A 25790-nucleotide genomic window follows, 5' to 3' on the forward strand; every position below is an offset into this window, starting at 1 on the left:
TTGGTGAATATAACTATTTAACTAATTGAATATATATTAGAAAGTAAATAATAACAATTCTGAAAGCACAAAATCAAATTTCAACTTTAAAGCTATGAATCACAGGCTCTAACACCGGAACTACAAAGATACAGACATCCTAGAAAATTAGCAAGCTATCGATTCTCAACTAAGTTATTGAGAGAATTAGGCAGATCCGTGTTCAAATCCAGTGCAGTAAAACTTGTAGGATAATGTCTGAAGCTGCAATCTCAAACAATAATCTCAAACTTGTATGTGACATGTTATCTGATTGAATGCTATTTAAAATACAACAACAATCACTCTATTGTTACTTGCAGCAATTTAAAATGAGTGTTGTTCCCTCCTTGCTGCAAACTAACTTCCACCAGATAAACTGATTGAATATATATTGTTACTTTAAATTCTGCCCAAGACCGACAGAGATTGAACCGAACAATAGGTTTATCGAATATTGTTCCATCTAAACTGACTGAATATATATTGTCACTATCATGGCCTGAGGAAAATGATAATTTCTTGTAAATTTGGAAACGGAATATTGTATTAACATCGTCATTGTGGATCTTGGTTGTTCCATCTATAATGATGAGTTAAAGCAGTTTGATTAAGTTGTAATTTGTTTCATTCAATCTTAAATTAATGGCCGAGATTGCTGACTACATGTAGCATATAAAAGCATATTCAATAGGTCAATTTAGCTTGAACTTCATAACGAGAAGAAAATTAAACCAATAAATAACAGTCGGTTTTAAAATTAATTGGTTCAAATATTTTTACTAAATTCAAACCAAACCAACTCTACAAAACATACATTTTACAATTTTTAAGATTGTTCCCAACTCCTGCATCCAACTTCCACTTACTAAATTGGTTATGAATTATAACCTGAAGTTCTACTCAAGATTGACAATGATTACTACTGTATATGGCCAGAAATCCTTTGTAGGATATTCAACATAGGATCAACCATCAACTAGCAAATGAAATCAATAGCAAGTGGAGAAATATAAACTTAACTCATAATAATTAACATCATCCAATCCACATAATTTGATCCAACAACTAGCAACAAGTACAATGAAATCATCCAACAAAATAGTCAAACTATCTAAGGAAAACATAATTAAAGAACCATCAATAGATATCATGCCAAATGCACAACCTAACATAAATTCAGAAAAACAAACATTTGTTGCATACGAGATTAATGTGGACGAGGACAAGGCAAAACCAAGCTCTGCATATGTTCATCAGCATAACGAATTTGGTTGTTAGAAAGTTCAACAGGTTCAACAATGCCATCTTTCTGATTATACATAATAGCTTCATCCTCTTCTTCGCAAACTAGCATCACGACATCTCCATTTTCGGATAGACACACCGGCAACAACAACCAATTAAGGAACTCACCAATTTGAAGATGAACATAGCTAACATTCACCAACTGAGTCCAAGACTCTTGAACTCCAAACTCTTTCATTTCCCACAAAACAAAATGGGTTCTCATGTGGTTATAATAAAAACACAAGCAACCCCTCAAAACAGCAAGTTTTAGTAGATCTTGGGACACTACGGTTGTACTATCTGGCAACAAAATATACTTACATGTCTCCTTTCGCAAATCAAGCGAAAAAATCAATAACTGGTTAATGGTAACATTTTCCCTTTCATACAAATGACAATTTAAGTTATGATACGTTAACCAGTTAACACTACCATTCAGAAATGGTCCAACGATAGTCCTTTGTAGTAAAATTGGAAAATCATGGCAAGCAAGAGTATTTCTCCAAGAACTATCGCCCATGCAATGAACTTTCGCCTCCATCTTTTGTGCTATACAATTCCAAAACACAGCTACCACCTAGAATGGAGTAAATAGAGAAATTAATCCAAAAAGATTAAAAGTATGTGCTTAAACTAAAGAATTGTATCCCCTTTTTAACCAATGTGCAATAATAATCGGCTTATTTGCAGTTTTGGCCACCTAGAAAAAACAATAACAAATCAGCCCCCTAAATTTACCCCCTTTTGCACTTTTGGCCTACAGATCAGTTTTGACCAAGTCAATGTATATGTGGCACCCACATCACTTAAAGTGAGGTGCTACGTGTGACTTTCTATTTTCTTAGAGGGTCAAAATTGCAAGATTGTGATACTTGGGGGCCAAAACTGCAATTAAGTCTAATAAATAAAGTGATCTAGGTGCCACGTATGCATTGTCCTAGTCAAAAATGGTCTGGAGGACCAAAAGTGCAAAAGGGGTAAACTTAGGGGCAGATTTGTTATTGTATTTTATGGAGGTCAAAATTGCAAGATTGTGATACTTAAAGGCCAAAAATGCAATTAAGCCATAATAATTTATTTATATAGTCTATTTTGTGTCCCACTTTTTTTATAACTTCAACTATTCATTGAAAATCAGTAGCTAAAGCTCAAGCACAAGAAGTGTACTAGTCCATCACTAAGGCAAATTACTAGCTGGAGCTCATAACACAAGATGTATAATTAGTGGGTCTAACATATTGACGAGGAATCCTAAACAACAAACTCCTAAATTTGGTTACTTGCGCTTTTAATCTAAAAAAATTTGAGCTTGAACATGAAAATAATGAAGGTTGATCCTTGCAATTGTCATAAGAACTATCTTAAATCATTATATTATTTGTTCCTATTGAGTAAAAATGTTCTATACTCGCAATCAATTATAATCGTCTCGTCGGATAGTAATATAACAACAATGTGTCATACTTAAACTAACCAAAATTGCCCGAAATAACTAATTATTGAAATTTTACTAACCTTGTATGTGTCACTTAAATCATCATAGCCGAAACCAAAGTGGACCCTGGACAACATATTATCATTAGATGTTAGAGGCGTCAAATTTGGTGAGTCTTCGGATCTTAACCGTAAAGTAGGGTTCCAAAACTGAGTACAAATTTCTTTAATTCCACCCTTTTGTGATTTTACACTGATCAAACTGACCAATCCGTTAGCAGAGCCAATTGTAAAACAATCGTTCTCGTTCATGTTAAAACGAAGACTAGCGTCTTCTTCTTCGGTAATGGATGACGGGTGTTCAAGTAAATGATGCACTGAGTGCGGAGTTATAACCCAAGTATTCGCTTCCTCCAAGCTAATTAGGGTGTGTGAAATTTTAGGTAATCTTTGAAGGTGAAGTTTTGTGAATTCAGGGTTGGAAATGAGTGAATTATAGTGTTTGGATACACATTTGAATCTCGCAAGAGGCTTCTGCGGAAGCCGCAGTAAGATGTCGTCTATGAGTTCTGGAAGAAGTTTCGAAAGAGACATTACACAATTGATATTTTTTTTTTGAGTTCACTATATTTTTTTGTGGGAAGGAAGATAAATAATGAAGGGCGTTCACACTTCATAGTGACATGGGAACTCAAACTTTGTATCACTTGACATAGGAAAATGCTGCTGACCCTTCAAAATGAAGCTACTAGTCCCAATGTCCCGCAATATTTTTCACATTGAGGGGATTGGGTAGTTATCTCAACGTTACAAAGTTTAAGGTCACCAATTTAAATTTGTACAAAGGAAAACGTTGATCTAACGACTAAATTGCTAACCGATGATGGAGGCTGGAATTAATTGTGGTCGGTGTGAGTTTTCTCAATTTTAATTTTCTTTACTTTAAAAAGATAATAACGATGAGGGATGAACTAATGTCCAGGCTACACCACTAGTTAAAGTGATCTTTTCATGAGAACATCAAGAAAATGTTTATTGTTATAAACATCTAATTTAAAGAACCACATAAGGTATTTAACTTATAGTTAAAATGTTTTTTTTTTTTTTTAACAAATCAAAATGGAATATATTACTCAAAAAGAGAGTGATTCACCCCGCACAAGGTGTGTTAAAGTGATGAATCCTCTAATATCTGTTACAACACCACAACACCTAAAAAAAAGATGCCACCACCTAAACAAAAAGGTCCAAACACTTAAATCACACACATACAATAAAGGGGATGTCTCACCAATCGTAAAAGCCAAAAGCAATAGGCTCAATATTCGAAGAAAGCCAGAGAAAAAAATTTAACTTAACTTTTTCAACAATATGTAACGGATCAATAGTTAAAATGATCTTTTTCATGACAACATCAAGATTGATAAAATGGTAAATTAAGACGTGTGAGTTTTAAGACGTGATAGTTTTAAGTAGGGCTGAACAGAATTAAGAACTGGCCCAAACCGGCCGAACCGGGTGGGCCGAAGTACGTCGGTTTGGGTCGAGCGGTTAAGTGGCTGTAGCGGTTCAGCTGAAATGGTTTGGGGTGACCATGACTAGTCGGTCACGGGTTTTAAAATCCAACCCATCGGAAACCGATTCGAACCGAGTTCTCCCCAATAATATTGCAAATATTCAGCCAGCCCAATGAAAAGTAGTGTTCAGTTCAACGGCTCACATATATATACTAAGAGATAATGAAACCCTAGTTTAGTTGAACTTCTCATTTCAGTTTTGTTGTGGCTGCTCTCTTCTTCCATTCATCATAAATTTATCCTTTCCTTCAAATCAAACATCATCCAAAAAAACCCACAAATCATAAACCCACAAAATTGTTCCATTTTCCACAACAAGGCAGCAGCTAGCAGGTGTGTTGTGTATGGTGTATTCATAGGGAGGCTAGCCTGTTTCTGTGGGTGGTCTTTTTTGAGCACGGCTCTGTTAATTCTTGTTCCTGGTTTGTAGGATTAAAGTCTTTTAGGGTTTTTTTTATTGAGTGTTACAGGGGAGAGTGGTTATTGTTATTAGACCCTCTCTTTGTTCTCTTTTTCTTCCCAGTGGGTTAGCGTTCCTTGCGCATACCTTGCCTAATATTATTTGTTGTTTCAAATTTTTTATTATGTTAAATTTTTAAAATATTTTAAGCAAGGATTGATATATACAAAACCGAATTAACCGAACTAAGCCACACATTTGACCGGCTTAACCGTCTACACCGAACCGACTAAACTGATGCCTAAGTTGGTCGGAAATGGTTTTTGGAATATGAAACTGTTGGTTTAAACGATTTCAAGTTTTGAAATCGATTTCGAACCTAACCGAACGACTGTCCACCCCTAGTTTTAAGGACTATCAATATGGTGGTTGTGAATATGGTTGGTGGTGATGATTTTTATGGTGTTGTGTGGTGGTTGTGATGATGGTTTCTGGTGGTGGTTGTGAAAGTTGTTAGTGTTAACGGTGTTTGTAGTGGTTGTGATGATGAGTTGTGGTAATGGTGATTGCAAAGATGGTTGGTGGTGGTGGTGTTATGTGGTGGTTGTGATGTTGGTTTGTGGTGCTGGTTGTGAAGATGGTTGGTGATGGTAGTGTTTGTGGTGGCTGTGATGATGATTTGTGTTTTTGGTGTAATATGGTGATGGTTTTGTCTTTGGGTTTTTATTTAATAGGTGCCAAAAGTAGGTTGAGGATGCCATAATGATTTTGGTTGTTATCAAAGTTTTTGTGTGGTGATGATGATGTTCTCGAGCTAAATCATATTCTGATCTATTTTGTTTTGGATATTGCTACACCTGTCAATTGCTTGAGAGATTGGTTTTCTAAATTCTGGTGGGCCGAACACTTTTGATTCGAGACAGAGATTTAGTGTCTAGTTCCAATTTTTTGGGTTGATTATGGTGTTTTCTATGGTAATCGAGAGTTTAGGGGTGCCTTAGTTGAGTCGGCCAATCGCTTTTGATTCAAGATTGGGAGTCAGTTTCTAGACTCAAGTTTTTGGACTTGTTATGGTGTCTTATCCAACGGACCAGGGGTCGAGTGACGGTGGAATCCGAAGGAGTGCTAGAGTAAGACCAATTATTCGGATGTTTAATTGGACTCAGTTATGGTGATGAGAAGTGGAGGTTATGTTTTGATGGTTATTTTTCAATTGGATGGTTTTTTTTTTTTTGAGGGGTTATCGCGAGTAGTAGTCAATAGGTGACTGGCTTTTGTTTCGGTGGTCACTCGCTAGGAAGTGTGAAGGTTTGACTTTGATTTAGGTGCTGAAACTGGTTTTGAAGATGGCCCACAACTTAGGTGGTGTATGCATTGGTGGTGTTATTATTTCTTCTTTTGGGTGTTTCACCTATATATGTCACCTTTGTTTTGTAGTTTTTGTCAACTTGTCCTTGTTCGTCTTGTGCAGGGGATATAACACGTAAAACGCATTACTAATTTAGCTCGACTTACAGAAGTTTTGATCACGATTTTATAGATTTTTGCAATGTTATGCTGGTATTGTGTGTCTATTTCACGTATATGTCGATTAAAAGTCCATGCACGTCAAAATGATGAAAAGTGGTTATAATAGGAAGAAAGCTCAAAGTTACCATAAATTCAACAAATCAGATAAGAAAGTCAACACCAGACTAACTGTTAGACCGTCACGCAGGCAGCTAACCCGTCATGTCTTTGAGATGCAGATTTTTTCCCACATTCAGAATCAGTTACCTCCAATTCCTGCATTTTCTCCACCTCTTGAGACATGATCAGAAGCACTCTGATAAATTTATTTAGAGAGAAATGAAGTTATTTAGAAACATCTTATTTCAAGTGCTTATTTTTAGTTTAAGCTTTCAGTTTTCTTTTTTATTAAAAGCATGTTGGCACATGGAAGCTGATAGAGTGCAAATGCTTTCTCCCATGTGCTTAGGGAGCATAAGGCACGTGCGGGGATGGGGGCTTCATCCTTAGGTGCATTTTTTCATTGTTCTTTGAGTGTTTTCCTTCTCCGAGTTGTTTTAGAATTTAGAACAGAATTTCCTTAACTTGTAATGTCTTCAAAGTAATGGTGAGTTTATTGAAAATCCTGAATTGTTTGATACAGGTTCCAAAGAGATAGTTAACTTGACTCAAAATGGCTCCTCTAAGTCTGCAACAGTGGACACAATCAGTACTCTGTTGGATTCTGATAATGGTGTTCCCATTGAAGCACCTATCATCACACCAATTACAACAAATGATGACATTTTCGAACCTCTACAAAGCATAAGTATTCCAAATGTTAACATTACAAACACTGCTGAGTATCTTGGACCAACTATCATCACATCTGTTACAACAATTGATGAGGTTCTAGGACCTGATAAGGGCATAATTACACAACCTGCTAACACTAAAACACTACTGAGGCATGTAGAAAGAGTGAAAAAGTTCTCAGCAAGTTCTGGGCTGATGACCTAAAAACTCAATGGGGAGACTTAGTTGATGAAGAAACAGATAGGAGTGATGATCAAGAGCATAACTTTGAAGGATATATTGAGGATGGGAGTTTATTTACTCCTTTTATGTCAAGAAGGCAGAAGAAGCCTAATAAGAAGAAACATGCCAATTAGCTAATTGATACAATGGTCCAAAGCACAAGTAGTAAGTACATTCAAACTCGTTCCATGAAGAGTGTGATCAAAAGCAATCCAAAATATTTGTAGAATTCCAAAAATTGAATTGTTGTTGTTATAGGCTAGAATTCTTATATGCTTTTGTTTGTTTTGCTTTAGTTTGGCTTTGGTGTAATGATCTTGTGTACATGGGTTCAGGCCCCAAAATCCTGACTTTTAGTGTTTTTGTGCCTTATCAAAAAAAAAAAAAAAACCTTGATAATATTTATTTCATATCTTCCAAATCTTCTAAGAGGTGTCTGAAGGTGAGAAAAACACAAGAAGGGGGGTTGAATTGTGTTTTCTTTTTCTCTCTAAAAAAATACTTCTTCTGATAAAACTTCAGAAGCAGTTTGTGAATGCTTCTGATGAAATGATCAGAATCACATATGCAGCGGAAAAGATCAAAGCAGAGAAAAGAAAAGCAAGACACAAGCAGTTATCCTGGTTCCTTCCACAAAACGGAAGTAGTCCAGTCCCCCTTGCACTTCCAAGGAGATTTCACTATAATCACAAAGATTACAAATGCTCAATACTCTCTAAGTATGAGACTTCACAAAAATGCTCAAGCACACACGCAAGAGTCTTCCAATGCTCAAGCAATAAGCAAGAGTCTTCTAATGCTCAAGCACGCAGGCAAGAGTCTTCTGATCAAACAAAAATACAATGAAATATGAACACTTGATATACAATCAGTGGTGTTCACAATACAATACGATAAAGACTCTAGACTTTTGAATTTCTAAGATGTATCAAATCAGTGCAGAAATTCAGTGTGCTTTGTAGAATCAAATTGACAGAGTTTTGGCGTTTTTTAACTTGTATTTTTCTATCTACAATCTTCAAGTCTTCACTCCTTTATATAGAGGTGTGAAAGAGACGTTGAGATGATTAGCACGTCTAAAGAGTCGTTTGAAATCATTTGATCATTCACCAGTAATCCTTTGCCTGATTTGGGTGTAGTCCTTTGAAGAATTAGCTTCAAATTCATTCCCATCTTTAAGGCACAAATTTTGCAGGCATAGCTGTTGTCTTGTCTTGTAGCGTGGACAAAAACAGAGTAGTGGAGGTAGTGGTTGTACACTTGTACTTTGTCAAATCTGTTAACGAAGGACAAATACTCAGAGCACTTCAGATGACCGTTGATACCTCCCTTTCAATTCTTCGTTCTTCTTAGACGAGGTTGAAATGAGAAACAGCTACTTTGGATCTTCAGTTGAATTTACAAATCAATTGTAGCTTCTGGTGATGATTACGCTTCTGATGAAAACCTTGCTTCTGAAGACCTTCTGCTTCTTATGAGCTTCTGCTTCTGATGACGTCATCACTTCAGAGGCACTTCAGCTTCAGGAGCACTTTAAGCTTCAGACGCGGTTTTCTTCAGATGCTTCGAATTCCTTTGCTCTCCATTGTTCTTCCAAGACCTATTTAAATTACTTGACTAACCTTTGGTCCTGTACACTTGAACAATTATTAGCAATAGCCAATTGACAATTTTTAATACCTTATTATCATCAAAACTCATTAAGGTTCATTGTGAAACACATTTTGTTCCAACAGTGTCTTTCTTGCTGAGGTGCATGATTTGTTGATAAAAGACTCAAACCACCTATAAAATTATATAGTTTAGGGAAGAAACATAATTATATGACTCAATTGAAAACGATACAAAATGTCTCTTAAACCATAAATAGTTTCTCTAAAATCCTCTATAATGTCTTAATTTGTCTACTAAACTAAGTCAAAATCATACTGACAATAACGTTATATTTCAATTGCTTGTACTTGATCATATTTATTTCAATTACATTACCAATTCCAAATCCAATTATTGCTGCTGTTCTATTTCTTCCTGTTTACTAGTAACTATTCCATTCAATGGTGCTTATAACACTACGTACTGCCGTGGCTTCCTTCTTTTTTATTTTAGGGTATCTATCACTTTGCTTCTCTGTTAATTCTCTGTTTCAATGATGATGAATGGTATGAATAAAAGTTTATTTATTATAATTACCATGTCTGAGTAGATTTTTATAGAGTTTGGAATATGATGAACGTTCTATCAATGATATTCTGTTAAGTTGTATGATTAGAAACTGTAAAATGAATTATATTTAAGTCTGAAATTTTATTTTTAACGATGAATTTTAAACGTGAAAACTGGAATAATGTGATTCTCATTTCATCTTAAAAGAGTGAAACTTGTATCGTCAGTAGAAGATTCAGGAATTGATTTAAAATACAGTGAGAGCGGGCTTCTGCGGGTTTAAAATACGGTTCCGACTATGCGAAAGTAAATAGAACCTTTAAATTAAATTTTTACTTAAAATAACTTTTCATGCAAAAATTGATTATTTTTCAAACGGAATTTTGAAGTTGTAATGTGTACGCGCGAAAGAGGTTGAATAGATTACAAAGTCGAAATTCGGTGTCATACACGCGAAAGCAGAGCGGCCTCTTTAATTTAAACCTGTTACGCGCGAAAATATTTTCTTGTTATAATAATAAGACATAACTTAAGAAGTATTCACGATGGACACAAATTATATTCCGGTCTCTCGTCATAAAAATAATTAGAAACAAGTTAATTTCCTAATTTCACAATCAAACTAATTAGCATCACCTTCACCTTAAATATTCCTTTTTTTTAACGACAAAATTTATTAATAACCAAATCCCTATGATAGGCCCAAAAGTGCACAGAAATATCGGTTTTAGGTACTTGACATTGGTCTCTGTGAAATTCGAGATCCTTTGTACTAAAACCGATATTTCTGTTCATTTTTGGGCCTATCACAGGGATTTGGTTATTAATAAATTTTGTCGTTAAAAAAAAGGAATATTTAATTTGTCAAGAGAAATACATTAAAGATCTTCTTAAAAAATATAAGATGAAAAAGAAAAAATTATTTCTAAAAAAAAAAATATAGAGGAATGATTGGATCTCCGTTGTACTTAAGTGTCAGTAGACCAGATACTCTAGTTGGTACTACTGATCTTAGTCTTTGGTGTAGTAAAAGTTCTTGTTTGATTTAATAGTTTACTGCGACATTGACTATACTAGAGACAAAATTAAAAGAAAAAATACAAATAGAACATGTCAATTTCTCGAAAATGCACTCATCAATTGGGCATACAAAAAGCATAATATTATTACTCTGTTAACTGCTGAACTGAAGCTGAAAGAGAGAACAACGTACACCAATTCCTAACATGTGCTAAACACAACATATCACTAAAATTCCATCCATGCACTTTATTTTATTTTTGACGAAATTTGATAAGTTGTTATTTTAGGGGAAGGGTTGATATATTGTTATGAGCTATCAAAGATCAAACCGTAAGTCCGCGCAAGTATATATTGTTATGAGCTATCAAAGTTTGAACTATAAATTTCTCATTTATTTACTTTTGATGTTGAATTTTAATGTTGAATTTTAATCATGAAACCCAACAAAACAGTTAAAAACGATAAAGACTAAACTGCACTTTTTGCTCCATAAGTTTCAAAATATTGTGATTTTGACCCCTATTAAAAAAATGGCAAAAGTGACCCCATGTTTAGGGAAATATGCTCTTTTGACCCCCTAACATAAGGGAAATATGCTTTTTGACCCCTTATCTTTACAAAAAGTTTCGATTATAGCCCCTTTTTTGGGACACGAGGTGTCTTCTCAGCAATTTTGGGATGAAAGATGCTGAAATTGTCATTTTTTTAACAAGGGCCCAAAATCGTAACATTTTAAAAATTAAGAGGTGAAAAGTACAGTTTCACCAATTATAAATTGTAAATGTACCTTTGTAAATTAATACACATACAAACTATTTCAGATGTGGTTAAATGAAAATGAATTTGAGTAAACAGCATGTTAGGGTTAGAGTTTTTAGTTACAAATCAAAATATAAGTTTGTTATAGATTTTTTTTTAAGAAAAAAACACTTTAAAAAAAAAATCTAAAAACAACTTCGAATGAGAAGTTGTTAAGAGTAACTTCTAAACAAATAGATTTTTTTAGAGAAGAGAGAAAATATGAGTCAAAAGATTGAACTAATTAATTTTGTAACAAAAAATCACTTTTATATAGTTGTATCCAAACAAACTTTATAAAAAAACTATAATCTATTTTGCGATGTTTATCATGATAATTTTTTTTTTTAGGGTTTAGAGTTTAGTCATAAATCATTTTTTACTTCAAATAATTAAGTTTTTTTTTTTTACAAAATAATCTCAATCTTTTGATACTTATATTTTTTCTATTATATCAAAATTTATTTTTTGAGAAGCTATTTTAGATTTTTTTTTTTTTTAAAAAAGATGTAACAAACGGAAGCAATACTTTTAAAAGTTGTTTTAATCTTATAAAAGATATAACAAACAGGCTCTTAATAACAAATTATAAGCGCTTATTAAAAACCCTTTTAAAAAATAAAATTTGCTAATTAGAAATCCACTAAAAAAAGTGCTTATTAAAAACAAAATTCAAGTCATAATTAAGCAGAATAAATACTCACGATAAAATTCCTTCAAGAAAAAAACTAACGATAAAAGAAATAAGAAAATAAAGACAATCATAAAACAAAAACACACTGTTATCAACTCTACAAGAGTTTGTTACTAATAACCAACTGCAACAGAAAATAAAGAAGTACTCTTAAAACTAACTCGAACATAATTGTGAAAATCTTCCTTCATCTCCATCGTAATTAATTCCTTGATTAATAATGGTTTATAAGTGATCCTGCATATAAATCAAAATTGAAAACATAGAGCACAAGCTTATAAAAAAAAAATTAAAATTGATACTACATTAATTCATAAAATTTTCATACCTTTTAATTTTGCACTTTTCTCACACTAAGAGCAAAACACAACTGATTGGTTTGTGAATGGCGAAACATCCACACCGTAACATGATCTTCAATCGCTTTCAATTGATGCGTTCGGGAGAAATTCACCCACCTTCCACCGCTGAGGACATAAACTTTTTCACTCCAAAACTTAAATATCATGTTGAATGTGTTGCCTTGCATGTCATAAACAACGACGTCTATTCCTTCTCGAACATCTTCTTCTCCTTTTTTCAACAAGGGCAAGAAATACGTTTTCACATGATTCTTGTTCAATAGTAATCTACTCTGACCCGGTTCCAAATCAGTAGGGTATAGTTTCTTCACAAAAGGCTTGCAACAAAAAAGAATATCATTGTTTGTTATACCAGGAATCGTCGGTATATTGATTTGTGGCGCTGGATGAGCATTGTTGTTATATGTTCTTCTCTTCTCGTCTTCAATTTTTTGCATTGAAAGAAGAATACGAGCAACTTCACGCTCACCAGGAGTAAAGCTAATCTCATCGTCAACTTTTCTTTTCATCTTGTAATCAAAGGAACTTCTTTGTTTCATGGTGCAGTTCTCGACACTTTGATTCATGGCTTGTGTTTGTTTGTTTTGGTTTATAGTTTTGTTTATGGTAAACACTATAATTTGGCTATGACTTTTGATCAATGTGGTGCAAGGATTAGGTTTAAATACAACTCTCCATAAGATATGATATAAAAATTCTGTTTTTTTTTTTGCAAATAACAAAGTTCGAGAAAATTGTGCTTCAAGAAAGAAAGGTGACTTAAATGTTGTGGAGATATATTAATATAATGTTAATATATCTTTTTGTTTTAGTAAATACTAAATAATATTAATATATCTTGAAAGGGTTGAGTTGATTATATCATATCGTAGTTTTCTTTTAGGAGCATATCGGAAATAAAAATTAAATCTATAGAAGATACAAACCTGAAAATAAAATACGAATCTTCCTATTTTTTTCGTTAAAAGTAAATCTACATATTTTTGGACTTAAATTAATGTAGGTTAGTCCAAAAGTCTCGGTTAAAGTGACAAAACATATTGAAATTGGATATAACCCTAAATAATCAATCAAACAAAAAAAAAAACTAGACTCCAACTTCTCTAAGTTTTTATTCTCTTTCACTCGGCGAGAAGGGGTAATTTTAGGTCCTTCGCAACCTTTCAGAAAACAACGAACTTGATACGGTAGTCCTTCACATACAACCATTCACTGAGTAAACGAGACAACGGTCCATGCCACGTCTACTCGCACATCTAACGGTTCTGATCAAACACATTTGATTCCCAAACATCAAGATCAAATCAACAACTATGATGAAACTTCGGGAACATAAAACGAGACACTCTCAAGGCACCAGGTACTCAAGTACTACACTAGCCTTTACACGTGGCCTCAAGGAACCAACGGGCATTGATGGATGAGTGACAAACAACCAACTCTCCGATGAGGGAATCTTTCCATCTCGCAACAAGATAGACAGACACTTGCATGCTGAACACATCTCACATAAACCAAGGGACACATCATGTCCAGACTGGCGAGCACAAATAAGGGTTTAGCGAGCATAGTCATGTGCACAACATTGTTAACCCTGATGTCGACATGGTCATCAATGTAATAAGTCCTGAGGTAGGTTTGCTTCCTCTGTCTAATCAAATCGCTTTTGTTAGAACTTGTGAGGCATCCCCTTGAGAACTATCCCGTTCCATCGCGGACATACCACAAGATCTAAATACCAAATGAGCATCCCTAAAATCCTGACGGACATCCTTGTGAACGTACAACACTGTTAACCCTAACATCAACATAATCATCGATGTGATAGGTTTTGAGGTATTTCCGCATCATACACCTATCCAGCTCACTCATAGTAGAATTTGCAAGGTTTCCCTTCATGAACAAACATTGTTCCGTTACGGGCATACCAAGGAAGCTTCGACATTAAAGGGGGAACCTCCCTCGCACTATCCACTCTTCCTGGATATGAAGCAAAATCTTCATTAGTGTTGTGAATTCGTTGAGAAATCACACCAATAACAACTTGATGTGTGGAGCAAGGGATAATCAAGCAACCAAAATCAAAGCGTATGGAACAATTAAATACAAGCCAAAAGTAGAAAAACAACGGCGAGAAGAACACAAAGAAATTTGTTGACCCAGTTCGGTCCAATCTGACCTAGTCTGGGGGAGAGAGCAGCCCTCCAATCCACTATATGATGAGTTTCGTTACAAAGAGAAATCAATGGGTTACAAGAATAAGTTTCCCGCCTAATTCTACCCAAAGTCTCAATCTCTTCACGTAACCAAGAGACTCCAATCCTAATAGTGTTTCCCAAGGTGAATCAACCCACAAACCCTAGTGTTTGTTCCTAAGAGACAAACTCTATACAAACCCTAGTTTTGTTGTTGCTTTTCTAAACCCTTGTTTCAGCCCCCTCTATCTCTCTCTCAAAGAAATACTCTGATACAAGGTCTATATTTATAGTAAAAGTCCTGCTTAAAATCTGTAACAAATCTGCTTAAAATCTGTAACAAAACTGTAACAAATTTGCTCCCAAAAATACGTTTTATTTTTATCCGCCAGCGCACCATCGTGCCACGATGAGACCCCATCGTGCCACGATTTTTCCAGTGCCTTGCCCAAAAAACTAAAACCTCCATCGTGCCACGTTGCCTTGCCGTCGTGCCACGATTCTGCAGAAACCTGATTTTAAGTTAACTCTCACAATTCTCCACCTTGACTTCAAATCAGTGATGATGCCGATCATCAACCTCCTTGCTGCTCAAACCCTTGCTTCCCACTACTCCAAGTAGCTCCACAAGTTTACACCCTCAACCTCTTCAGCCATCGGAATGTCTTCCGCCTTCTCGAAGATGCTTGTAGTCCAACTACGTTAGGAATTTCAGGTAGTTCTACAAGACTTATACCATAACCTCTTCAATACGAGACATCTCCCGCTTTCCTTGAAGATCTACTTGTACCCAATCACCCTTGGCTTTTAGAGTAATCCACAAGTATACACCTCAACCCCTTCAGCCATCGGAATGTCTTCCGCCTTCTCGAAGAGTCCTTGCAGTCCAACTACACTAGGAGTTTTAGGTAGTCCCACAAGCATTCACCACACCGTCTTCAACGCAGAACATCTTCTGCTTCCTTGAAGATCACCTTGCATCCAATCACCCTTGGCATTCTTTTAGAGTAATCCCGCAAGCCGTGCTACACATTCTCCAACTTCATGAAGAAATCCCTTGCTCACCATAGAGCATAGCACCCAAGGTCTTCATAGTCGTACCATTACCAGTGTGTTCAACTCCACCTCACGCTGAGTGTACTCTACCTCAACTAGCAAATGCGTACATCCCACTATGTCTTCAAGCTTGAAACTCCACCTCAACAGGTAGATCATGAGTATTCTTACCACCGCCTCTCCAGGCTGATGTTGAGTGTTTAACGTCTCTCCAGACGAACCACCGCTCCACTAGGCATCAATCCCAAGGTGAGACACATCACCTTCTTCATCCTCCAAACAACACCACACCATCAGAGCACCTGCATCCTCATAACCCTCTGAGACAATTTGTGCGGAGTTACCATTAACCTCCGGACAGTCCTTCTTGAAGTGACCCATCTTGTGACAGTTAAAGCATTCAAGCTTTGACTTGTTACCACTCTTTCTCCGGTTACCTCTACCTCCACCATTCCCTCTTGTGACACTTAGGCCCTCACCGTGTTCATGAGTCAAGTCCTTGGACTTGGTCAACTCCTTGGTTCTCAAAGCCGCTTGAACTTCTTCCAAGGTAACAGTGCCTTCCTTGCCATAGAGCATGGTATCTTTGAACGATTCAAAAGATTTCGGTAGAGCACACAACAAGAGTATAGCTTTATCCTCGTCCTCAAGTTGCACCTCAATATTCTCCAAGTCATCTAGGATTTTGTTGAACTCCGTAAGTTGCTCCATGATGGCCTTTGACTCTACCATCCTGAATGAGTAGAGTTGTTGCTTTAGGAATTGCCGATGAGCTAAAGACTTTGTCATATACAAAGATTCCAACTTTGCCCACATCGATGCCGCAGTTGCTTCCTTTGCTACTTCTCTTAAAACTTTATCTCCGAGGCACAAGACAACGTCACTCCTGGCCTTGTCCACCATCTCGGTCTTCTCCGCTCGTGACATGGTGACCGGTAACGAACCTTCACCCTTCAAAGCTTTCTCAGACTTTTGTTGTATTAATACCGCTTCCATCTTTACCTTCCATAACCCGAAATCGTTATCTCCGGTAAACTTCTCGATATCCCACTTTGAACCCATGGTACTTAATTATCCTTCGACCCTTGCCCCACGGTGGGCGCCAATTGTTGTGAATTCGTTGAGAAATCACACCAATAACAACTTGATGTGTGGAGCAAGGGATAATCAAGCAACCAAAATCAAAGCGTATGGTGTAACGCCCTATTTCTATTAAAGCAATTAAACATGCGAATAATACATTTATTCAAGAAATAGAGGCTACGCCACATTCAAAATTCAAAAATCAATAAACATGTATATAAACCTCAACAGTCGCAGCGGAATATAAACCAGAGTAAATTCAAATATACATGTTATGAATAAATAAATTACATCAACATAGGTGCATCTCAAAATCCCAACAAACGGGTAAACTCCAAACATAACAAAATCCAAAATAAACTAATCTAGACCGACACAACGAAGCCTAGATCAGAGCCGACTAATTCTAAACACCGATATCGGAGAAAGCTCCCGATATCCACCAAGCACAAGAACTCACCAAGCAACTAAACCTGCATAACGTCTACCCATCCATACAGATAGGCAGGCAGTCCATAACAGATCCACTGAGGGTAAGTATTACATTATCATAATCCAAATAACAGTTAACATGAATATTTCAATATAAACATCATGCATTTGATCAATAATAATATTCTCATATCAATACTTACATCAAACCCCAATATCTCACATCAATAATCACCAATCATATACATCATAAACAATCACCAATCATAAGCCATGAATAATCATTAATCATATTTCATGAACAATCACCAATCACATGTATCAGGAACAAATATCAATTCACAAATATTCATTCACAATCATCAATCACAAACATCATCAATAATCATTCATCTCATTTCATCACCAATCACATATTTCACATAAGACTCATGTTATGATATGCACTTATTGACACATAAATGCATGTGGTACCAAATCTCAACAAGGTCGTCACCTTCCGATGCCACTTGCACATCGTATGTAAGGCTCACACCTGCCTTACAATAATCTCGAAGTAAAAGAGCTCAACCCTTTTACAGCAACATCGACTATGATGCATGGACATGTATAAGGACTCGATAATACGACAACAATTCACAATCTCAACCTCAATATATAGGACAACACCCAATTATATTGATTATCTCCACAACATTGCATTATCAAGAAACATGCCCACACAAATAAGTCATAGTATTCACCATCACACATCAACATGATTATCAATAATCAACAATGTCATTCAACATCAACTATATCATATAGTTTCACCATTCCAAATAATTCTCATATTCCAAGTAAGAGAACATACAACATCTCATGACAAATATCATATCCAACATATAACCATTCAACATCAACTATCACATATAGTTTCACCATTCAAGCATTCCTTACATTCTAAGTAAGATAGCATACATATCTTGATAAACATCATATTCAATAAAATCATTCATTCATACAACTTCACTTAGTCATACAAGAATAATCTCAATAACTTACCAGACAATTTGCTAAAGAAACATTTCCGACAAGAATCCAAATCATGTGGCAAACGGCCAACATTGATAATTTTCAAAGCTAGGCAACTTATTTAAGTTTGAAATCCTACAATTCAATCTTAATCAATCATGTAGCAAGAACTTAAGACACTTACAAACTATTAGAAATTAGTTCAAAGGATAGCTTAAGTTCGTAGGAGAAAATCCAAGACAAAACGACATTTTAGCTCAAAACCCGTTTTCACCGATTCAACTCCGCCCAAAATATTTCTTAAACCATCAACACATTCACATTCTCAAATACATAAATGCATACTCAATTATTCACTCTAAGTACTTCATTAAACCCAATATTAATTTTGGAAAAGTTCCACGGCTCAAAGAAAAAGTTATGATAAGTTTTCACAAAAAAAATTCACATGACCCATATGTAGTAATTTGATCATAACTCAAGTTATAAAACTCATTTGGACCTCAAACCAACGCCATTAGAAAGTTAACATAATTATCTAAAACTTTCATGTTTACATCAAAGGCCAATTTGAAACATAAATAGGTGAAAAAGACGCAAGAACGCGAAATAGGGGATGCTGGAACTGGCAATTTCGCTTCTTGAGAAGCTTCTGAAGTATGCTTCTGAAGTGTGCTTCTGGCCTGTTCGCTTACAGCTTTTCCAAAAAGTGCGTTTTTCACCATTTCGCGCGTATAATGCAAACCGTTAATCAGATTTTGATGTCGTTTTCACCTACACGATCCTGACACTTGACTCTAACATAATCTATAAAAATTTCATGTTTCAACCATCCCAAAAGTCATTTTCCAAAACCTCACATAATCACTTATTGGCGAAAACGCTTAAACATCGACATTTCACACGAAAAACCCATTTTCTCCCAAACGACTCAACTAACATAACCACAACATGAAAACAGAAATTCTCATAGGTTCAATTCATCCAAAAATAACAAAATTTCAGTCAGCAACCATATATATATATATATATATATATATATATATATATATATATCAAAAAGTTCATTTTGGTCGTTGATGAGTCATTTATATGTTATTTTAATATGCTTTTTAGTTTAGTTTTAATTAGATTTTATATAATTTTATATTAGTATTATTTCCTTTTTAGGATAGTTTACTTTAAAATGCAATTTATTATATTTCAGGGAAGAATATTGGATGGAGAGAGTCTTGGAGCAAAAGAAAGGGATTTGGAGCAGATTGGACACAAAAACATGAAGATTGGGAAACAAAATATATCTCCCACAAGTCAGAAGCTTGGCACGGCCCGTGCTAGCCTTGGCACGGCCGTGCCACCCTCCGGATACCTTTTGCTGCTTTTGCTTTGACTCCAAGCTATTCTATTTTGGCGCACAATCTACCGAGGAATATTCTAGGAATATACTTGCTTAGATTTTAAGTCAATTGTGTACTATAAATAGAGTAGCTAGCCATCACTAATATTCATCTTTACTTGGAATACAATAAGTGACATTTGCTTTTCTAAATAAAGTTCTTTTCCTTTCTTTTATTTTATTGTCTTTTACTTTCATGCTTTCTCTCTTCTCCCCCATGTCTACGATGAACATGAGTGAGTAGACTTCTTCTTGTCTTGGGATTGTTGGATAAGTCTAAATGACATAATCCTAATCAAACCAAGCCCTAAGCCTTAATCTTATGTAACCCTAATTTCTTATCTGAATTCACCGTCTTAACATGGATTAACCATTATCAAACTGTGGAAACGAAAGTGGAGGGTTTGATAATTGTTCGTCCATTATTCCAAATATCAATTCATAAAACGAAAGTGGAGCTTTGATATTCGAACAAGTGAATTCAGACAAGGATTGCAAAGTCAGCGAAATAGGCTTTGCAATCTTTGAGACATATAGTTTCGATCTTCAAGGGAACTAATAACAATCAAGTCAGCGAAATAGGCTTGGTTGTTAGAGGAACCAAAATCCAATAGTAATCAAGTCAGCGAAATAGGCTTGGTTGCTAGAGGAACTTAAGAGAAACTGTCTTGAGAAATTAGGTCTAACATAACATTATAAGCTTGTGGTTTTGGTTTGAGAAGGACTTGTCACTTAGATGAAACCAACGATCCCAAGGCTCTTTTATTATATTGCTTTCAACCGTTTAAAAACCCCCAATCTACAATCTCTTCTCTCTTCTAATCATCTCTAAAGGTTAATTAAATTGAACTACTCCCTGTCGGAACGATACTCTTTATTACTACTTCGGTAAGACCGTGCACTTGCGGTTTTATCTCATCAAGTTTTTGGCGCCGTTGCCGGGGAGTAAACTAATTTAATTAACTCTTTCTTAGTGATTAGAACTCTCTTCTCTTTTCTCTTCTTCTTCTCTTCTATTTTTTCTTTCTTTTGTTTTTACCACTAACTTCTTGGGTTCTCGGTTTCTTATGCGAAGAAGTAAAAGTCTCGGAGAATTTATTCCTGAGATCGAAAGGTTTTTGCATAAGAAAAAGAGAGAGGCACAAAATAATACCGCTATGGCTGAACGTACTCTCAAAGAGTATGCTACTCCTTCAACGGAAGAGCCACAAGCTATTATCGTGTACCCAACGGTTGCGGGTAATAACTTCGAAATCAAGCCTGCACTGTAACACCCCGTTTCCCAAAAATCAATTAATTAATAATTCATGCATCAGAGTAATTCCCAAACGGGCATGTCACACTACATTTTCAAAATTTCTTAAATAGAATATAAAATCTATTTAATAAACATCCTTCAATTCATTATTAAATTTGCAGCGGAAAATTTGCATCAAAACAACGATAGCAATAGTTTAAATCTCCATAACTAAATCTTTGGCATAGAGCCTTATCAACATAAATTCAACAACCATAGGGCTACGTCAGCAATATTCAAATTTGATACATAGGAATGAAAAACAATAAGAAAATCCCATCCCGTACGTATCAGAGCCCTAGACACTTTGAGCCACCACTTCTAATAAACTTCAATACCTGCAAGTTACCCACACAAAGGGCAACAATTCCAAGCAAAAGGGGTGAGATTCACAAACAATAATAATAGATATATAAATCATCAACTTAATTAAATAACGTAATAAGCAACATATAAGTCAACAATAATATTCATACTTCTTCGACTTTAATAACTCTTACTAAATCAACCAACAATGACAACAGCAACTCGACCACAACAACAATATCTCCCTCAATCAACAACGACCACAACACAACCTACAACCACGACAATATCACTATCAGCGACAACGACAACATCATCCACTACATCAACGACAACGGACGACGGGGTACTATTTTCAACTCAATGAATGACTAAGCATTCCGGGGCATAAGCCCCCAATAATTTGAATGATGAACATTCCAGGGCATGAGCCCTCAACAGATTGAATGACAAGGCATTCCAGGGCATAAGCCCTCAACGGTTGAATGACGAGCATTCCAGGGCATGAGCCCTCAACGGTTGAATGACAAAGCATTCCAGGGCATGAGCCCTCAACAGTTGAATGACAAAGCATTCCAGGGCATGAGCCCTCAACAGTTTCCTAATCATGAAAGGACTCCACTTGTGTATATCAGCATACAACTCAACTACGACAACAACCACATAGGTGACGACAACGATTGTGCATAATAACTCACTCACTCCCCAACTTGGTCAACATCAACAACCTATGACTCTGTTACTTAGAAACGACAACTCGAACCAACACATTGTACATTCTAATTGAATGCAATTAAATATAAACCAGCGATCATTAACAATCATAATCAATCAACAACAACAGTATACGTCAGCATGATATAACAATATCTTATACAATCCAACGATGTCTAGCATTATAACATAAACCAAGTATTACTTGTACAATTTTATCACATTAATACCCTCAATTGGCCATAACCAGCTTCACAGTTCATCATTTATATCCTATACATCTCTCATTGCTATCCCAAAGTTCAGCTCACAACCTCTCGTGCGACAAAGTCACATGAAATCCTAAACCAAGCAGTCTGTCAAGCACTAGCTCGCGAGGCGAGAGCCTCTACTCGCCACGGCGAGTTAGGGTAAAACACTCTAGAATCCAATCTGACTCTATTCTGAGTTCAAACTCAATCTAAAACTTCGCCTAATCATTAAGGTACATGTTCAGGCCCTCATAAACACCCAAAGTTAAACTCACAGCTCAAAAACACAGAATCTTGCAAGCTCTCTGCCCACACTCGCCACGGCGAGTAAACTTGCTCGCTATGGCGAGCTGCGAAATGCAACTCGCGAGGCGAACAACTCTTGCTCGCGAGGCGAGCGATGATCTTCATCACTCGCTATGGCGAGGATCATCCCTCGGGAGGCGAGCGATGAATAACAGTACGGCCAGGTTACAGTTTTTCTCAAAAATTCACCCAAACCCATTGTTCTAACCTTAAAACTGATTCTAAACATCAATATATGAAACATTAAAGGTCTGTTCATCATTTCTACATCAATTCACCCTAATTCCATCATTTAATCATCAATTCTCATCATAACCCTAATTCCCAATTCTCCAAATTTATTCATAACTTTTGTTAAAACATAATCAGAATCATATACACTAAAATTAATGTAAGTTAGCCTCACCCTTACCTTAGATAATCGAAATCGCAGCCCTTCTTGGTTCTCTTCCCTTTTCTTGACTTTTCTCCCTTTTCTCTGTTGTACGTAAAAACTGCTTCCCTCACTTCTATTTTCTAATTCTTTTATAAATATAATCTTCCCAATATTCACTTTACTCCTCCTAAGTTTACTTAATTCTCGTAAAACCCCCAAACTCCAATTAAATCCTATTTCTCACTTATTCTATTAAATAATAAAAATAGTCATTTAATAAAATATACCACACCACAAAATCAACGTAAATCATTTAAAAATCATATAAAAAGACTTTAAATCAACTAAAAATAATTAAATAAAAATGGGGCGTTACATGCACTACTCAATTTAGTGCAGCAAAACCAGTTTTCTGGATCACCCACTGAGGATCCAAATCTCCATATTTCTTCCTTCCTTAGACTCAGTGGCACCATTAAAGAGAACCAAGAAGCCATAAGACTTCATCTCTTTCCCTTTTCCTTAAGGGATAGAGCTAGCGCTTGGTTCCATTCCCTAGAAGTCGGTTCCATTACTTCATGGGACGATATGAGGCGAGCATTCCTCGCCCGATTCTTTCCCCCATCTAAAACAGCTAAGCTTAGAGACCAAATTACGCGTTTCAATCAAAAAGATGGGGAGTCTCTCTATGAGGCGTGGGAGCGTTTCAAGGAAATGCTTAGACTTTGTCCCCACCATGGCCTAGAGAAGTGGCTTATAGTCCACACATTTTATAATGGCTTGACTTATACCACTAAAATGTCTGTTGATGCAGCTGCAGGTGGAGCTCTAATGAACAAAAACTACACGGAGGCTTACGCTTTGATTGAGGACATGGCTCAAAATCACTATCAATGGACCAACGAAAGAGCCGTCACCACTCCTACTCCCTCTAAGAAAGAGGCAGGTATATACGAAGTCTCTGAATATAACCACCTTGCTGCTAAGGTTGAGGCATTAACACAAAAAATTGAAAAACTTAATGTTAATGCTGCCCCACCTTCTCCTGCATCCCCTACTTGTGAAGTCTGTGGTATAACTGGTCATACAGGTGTTGATTGTCAGTTAGGTAGTGCTGCCAATATTGAGCAACTAAATTACGCTCAATACAACCAAGGAATGAGGCCAAATCAAAATTTTTACAAAAATCCTCAAGGTTCCTATGGGCAAACAACACCACCTGGCTATACAAACAACCAGAGAGTAGCTCAGAAATCTAGTTTGGAAATAATGTTAGAAAATTGCATGATGAATCAAAATAAACAACTTCAAGAGTTAATAAACCAAACAGGATCTCTGAACGACTCTCTCTCCAAGCACAATACCAAGGTTGATTCCATCGCCACACACACCAAAATGCTTGAAACCCAAATCTCCCAAGTGGCCCAACAAGTGGCCACCTCTTCTCAAACACCAGGAGTCTTTCCTGGACAAACTGAAACAAACCCCAAGGCCCATGTCAATGCCATTTCTCTTGGGAGCAATAAGTTAGAAGAGACCATTACCAAAGCCAAAAATGTCAAGGGAGAGAGTGTTAAGCTTCTAGGTGAGAAGGATGCGATAAAAACACCACTTGATAAGAACAAGACTCTTAATCCATTAAGGCTCACTAAGCTCAACTTGGAGGCCCAGTTTGCTAAATTCTTAAACATACTTAAAAAGATTTGCATTAAGATCCCCTTTGTTGAAGCTCTATCTCGTATGCCTCTATACGCCAAATTTTTAAAAGAAATTTTTTCAAAGAAAAAGGCTATAGATCACAAGGAGACAATAGCTTTAACTAGGGAAAGTAGTGCAATCCTCAAGAAGCAACCCCAAAAGCTTAGAGATCCAGGTAGTTTTGCCATCCCTTGTGTGATAGGAAAAGAAACCGTTGACAAAGCCTTGTGTGACTTAGGAGCTAGTGTAAGTTTGTTGCCTTTATCCCTCTTCAAAAGGATGGGAATAGGAGAGCTTAAACCGACCGAGATGATCTTAAAACTAGCAGACCGTTCTACTATCCCCCTAGCTGGCTACATAGAGGACATACCCGTTAAAATAGAAGGGATATATATCCCGACGGATTTTGTAGTGGTCGACCCTTCCTAGCTACTGCCGGTGCTATAATAGATGTTCAGAGTGGAAGGATAGTTTTTCAAGCAAGTGATGCAATGATTGGGTTCGAGCTGGAAAATGTTATGAAAGGTCCCGCTCTTTATTCTTGTAACATGATTGAAGTACATAATGTGAAAGAACGCTTTCTAGCGTCAACTACACAATATGACCTCTTTGATCCTTTCTAAGGACACTTTCCTAACGTCAAGCTAATGACAATAAACGAGCGCTTCGTGGGAGGCAACCCACGCATTTAACTGCTTTTGTTTTGTTTTTGTTTCTTTTAATTATTTTGTAGGTTATTGTCCGAGAAAAATTCAAGAAAACAGAAAATTTTGAAGCCTAGCCCTCCAGAACCTTGGCACGGCCCGTGCTCACACTGGCACGGCCGTCCCAGACCCTCATGAACCAAAACTAAGAGCCAAGTCCAGAATGTTGGCACGGCCCGTGCTAAGGTTGGCACGGCAGTGCCCGACTACAGGCAAGCATTAACCCACCTTTTCATCTTCTTCTTCCCTCACTCTCCAACACAAACTTCTCTCTACTTCCCACCTTCTCTCTCAAACCTCCATAACCATACAACTACAAACCTTCACAACTACCCTCAAATCACACCCATTCACAAAAGTTCTCCACCCAATCAACCACTAACACCATTCCAATCATAACCCACCATTCCAAAACAACTTTCATCCACCAAAACCACCATCACCCAAATTCGTAACCCTCCATAACCTAACCCAAAAACCATAAATTTTTCACCAACCTCCCTAACCCAACCTCAAAAACTCACCTAAACCTTCACCACAACACTCATCCAACCTCTTTCCACCAAAACAACCCTTAACCAAACCACCACACCAAAGGCAAGGTCCAGGCAATGACTTCAAAGAGAAGTGGAAAGGAAGTTGCAAGCTCATCCGGAGGACCTCCCCCAAAGAAGAAA

The 25790-nt window shown here is 36.4% G+C and overlaps 1 protein-coding gene and 1 non-coding gene across 2 annotated transcripts; both read right to left on the reverse strand.

Moving 5' to 3' along the window:
* Positions 1-1021: 1021 nt before the first annotated feature.
* Positions 1022-3590, reverse strand: LOC25480764 (F-box/kelch-repeat protein At3g23880). Its single transcript, XM_013586759.3, has 2 exons — positions 2824-3590; positions 1022-1885 (listed from the first exon to the last, which is right to left on the reverse strand). Exons 1-2 carry the CDS (start codon positions 3334-3336, stop codon positions 1229-1231), a joined length of 1170 nt encoding a protein of 389 aa, XP_013442213.1. The 5' UTR covers positions 3337-3590; the 3' UTR covers positions 1022-1228.
* A 19757-nt stretch (positions 3591-23347) lies between these two features.
* Positions 23348-23454, reverse strand: LOC120577961 (small nucleolar RNA R71). The gene has a single exon (XR_005643937.1). It is a non-coding gene; the product is annotated as a small nucleolar RNA R71 (small nucleolar RNA).
* Between the last annotated feature and the right edge of the window lie 2336 nt (positions 23455-25790).

This window comes from Medicago truncatula, chromosome 1, assembly GCF_003473485.1.
Source record: "Medicago truncatula cultivar Jemalong A17 chromosome 1, MtrunA17r5.0-ANR, whole genome shotgun sequence".
Taxonomy (NCBI): domain Eukaryota; kingdom Viridiplantae; phylum Streptophyta; class Magnoliopsida; order Fabales; family Fabaceae; genus Medicago; species Medicago truncatula.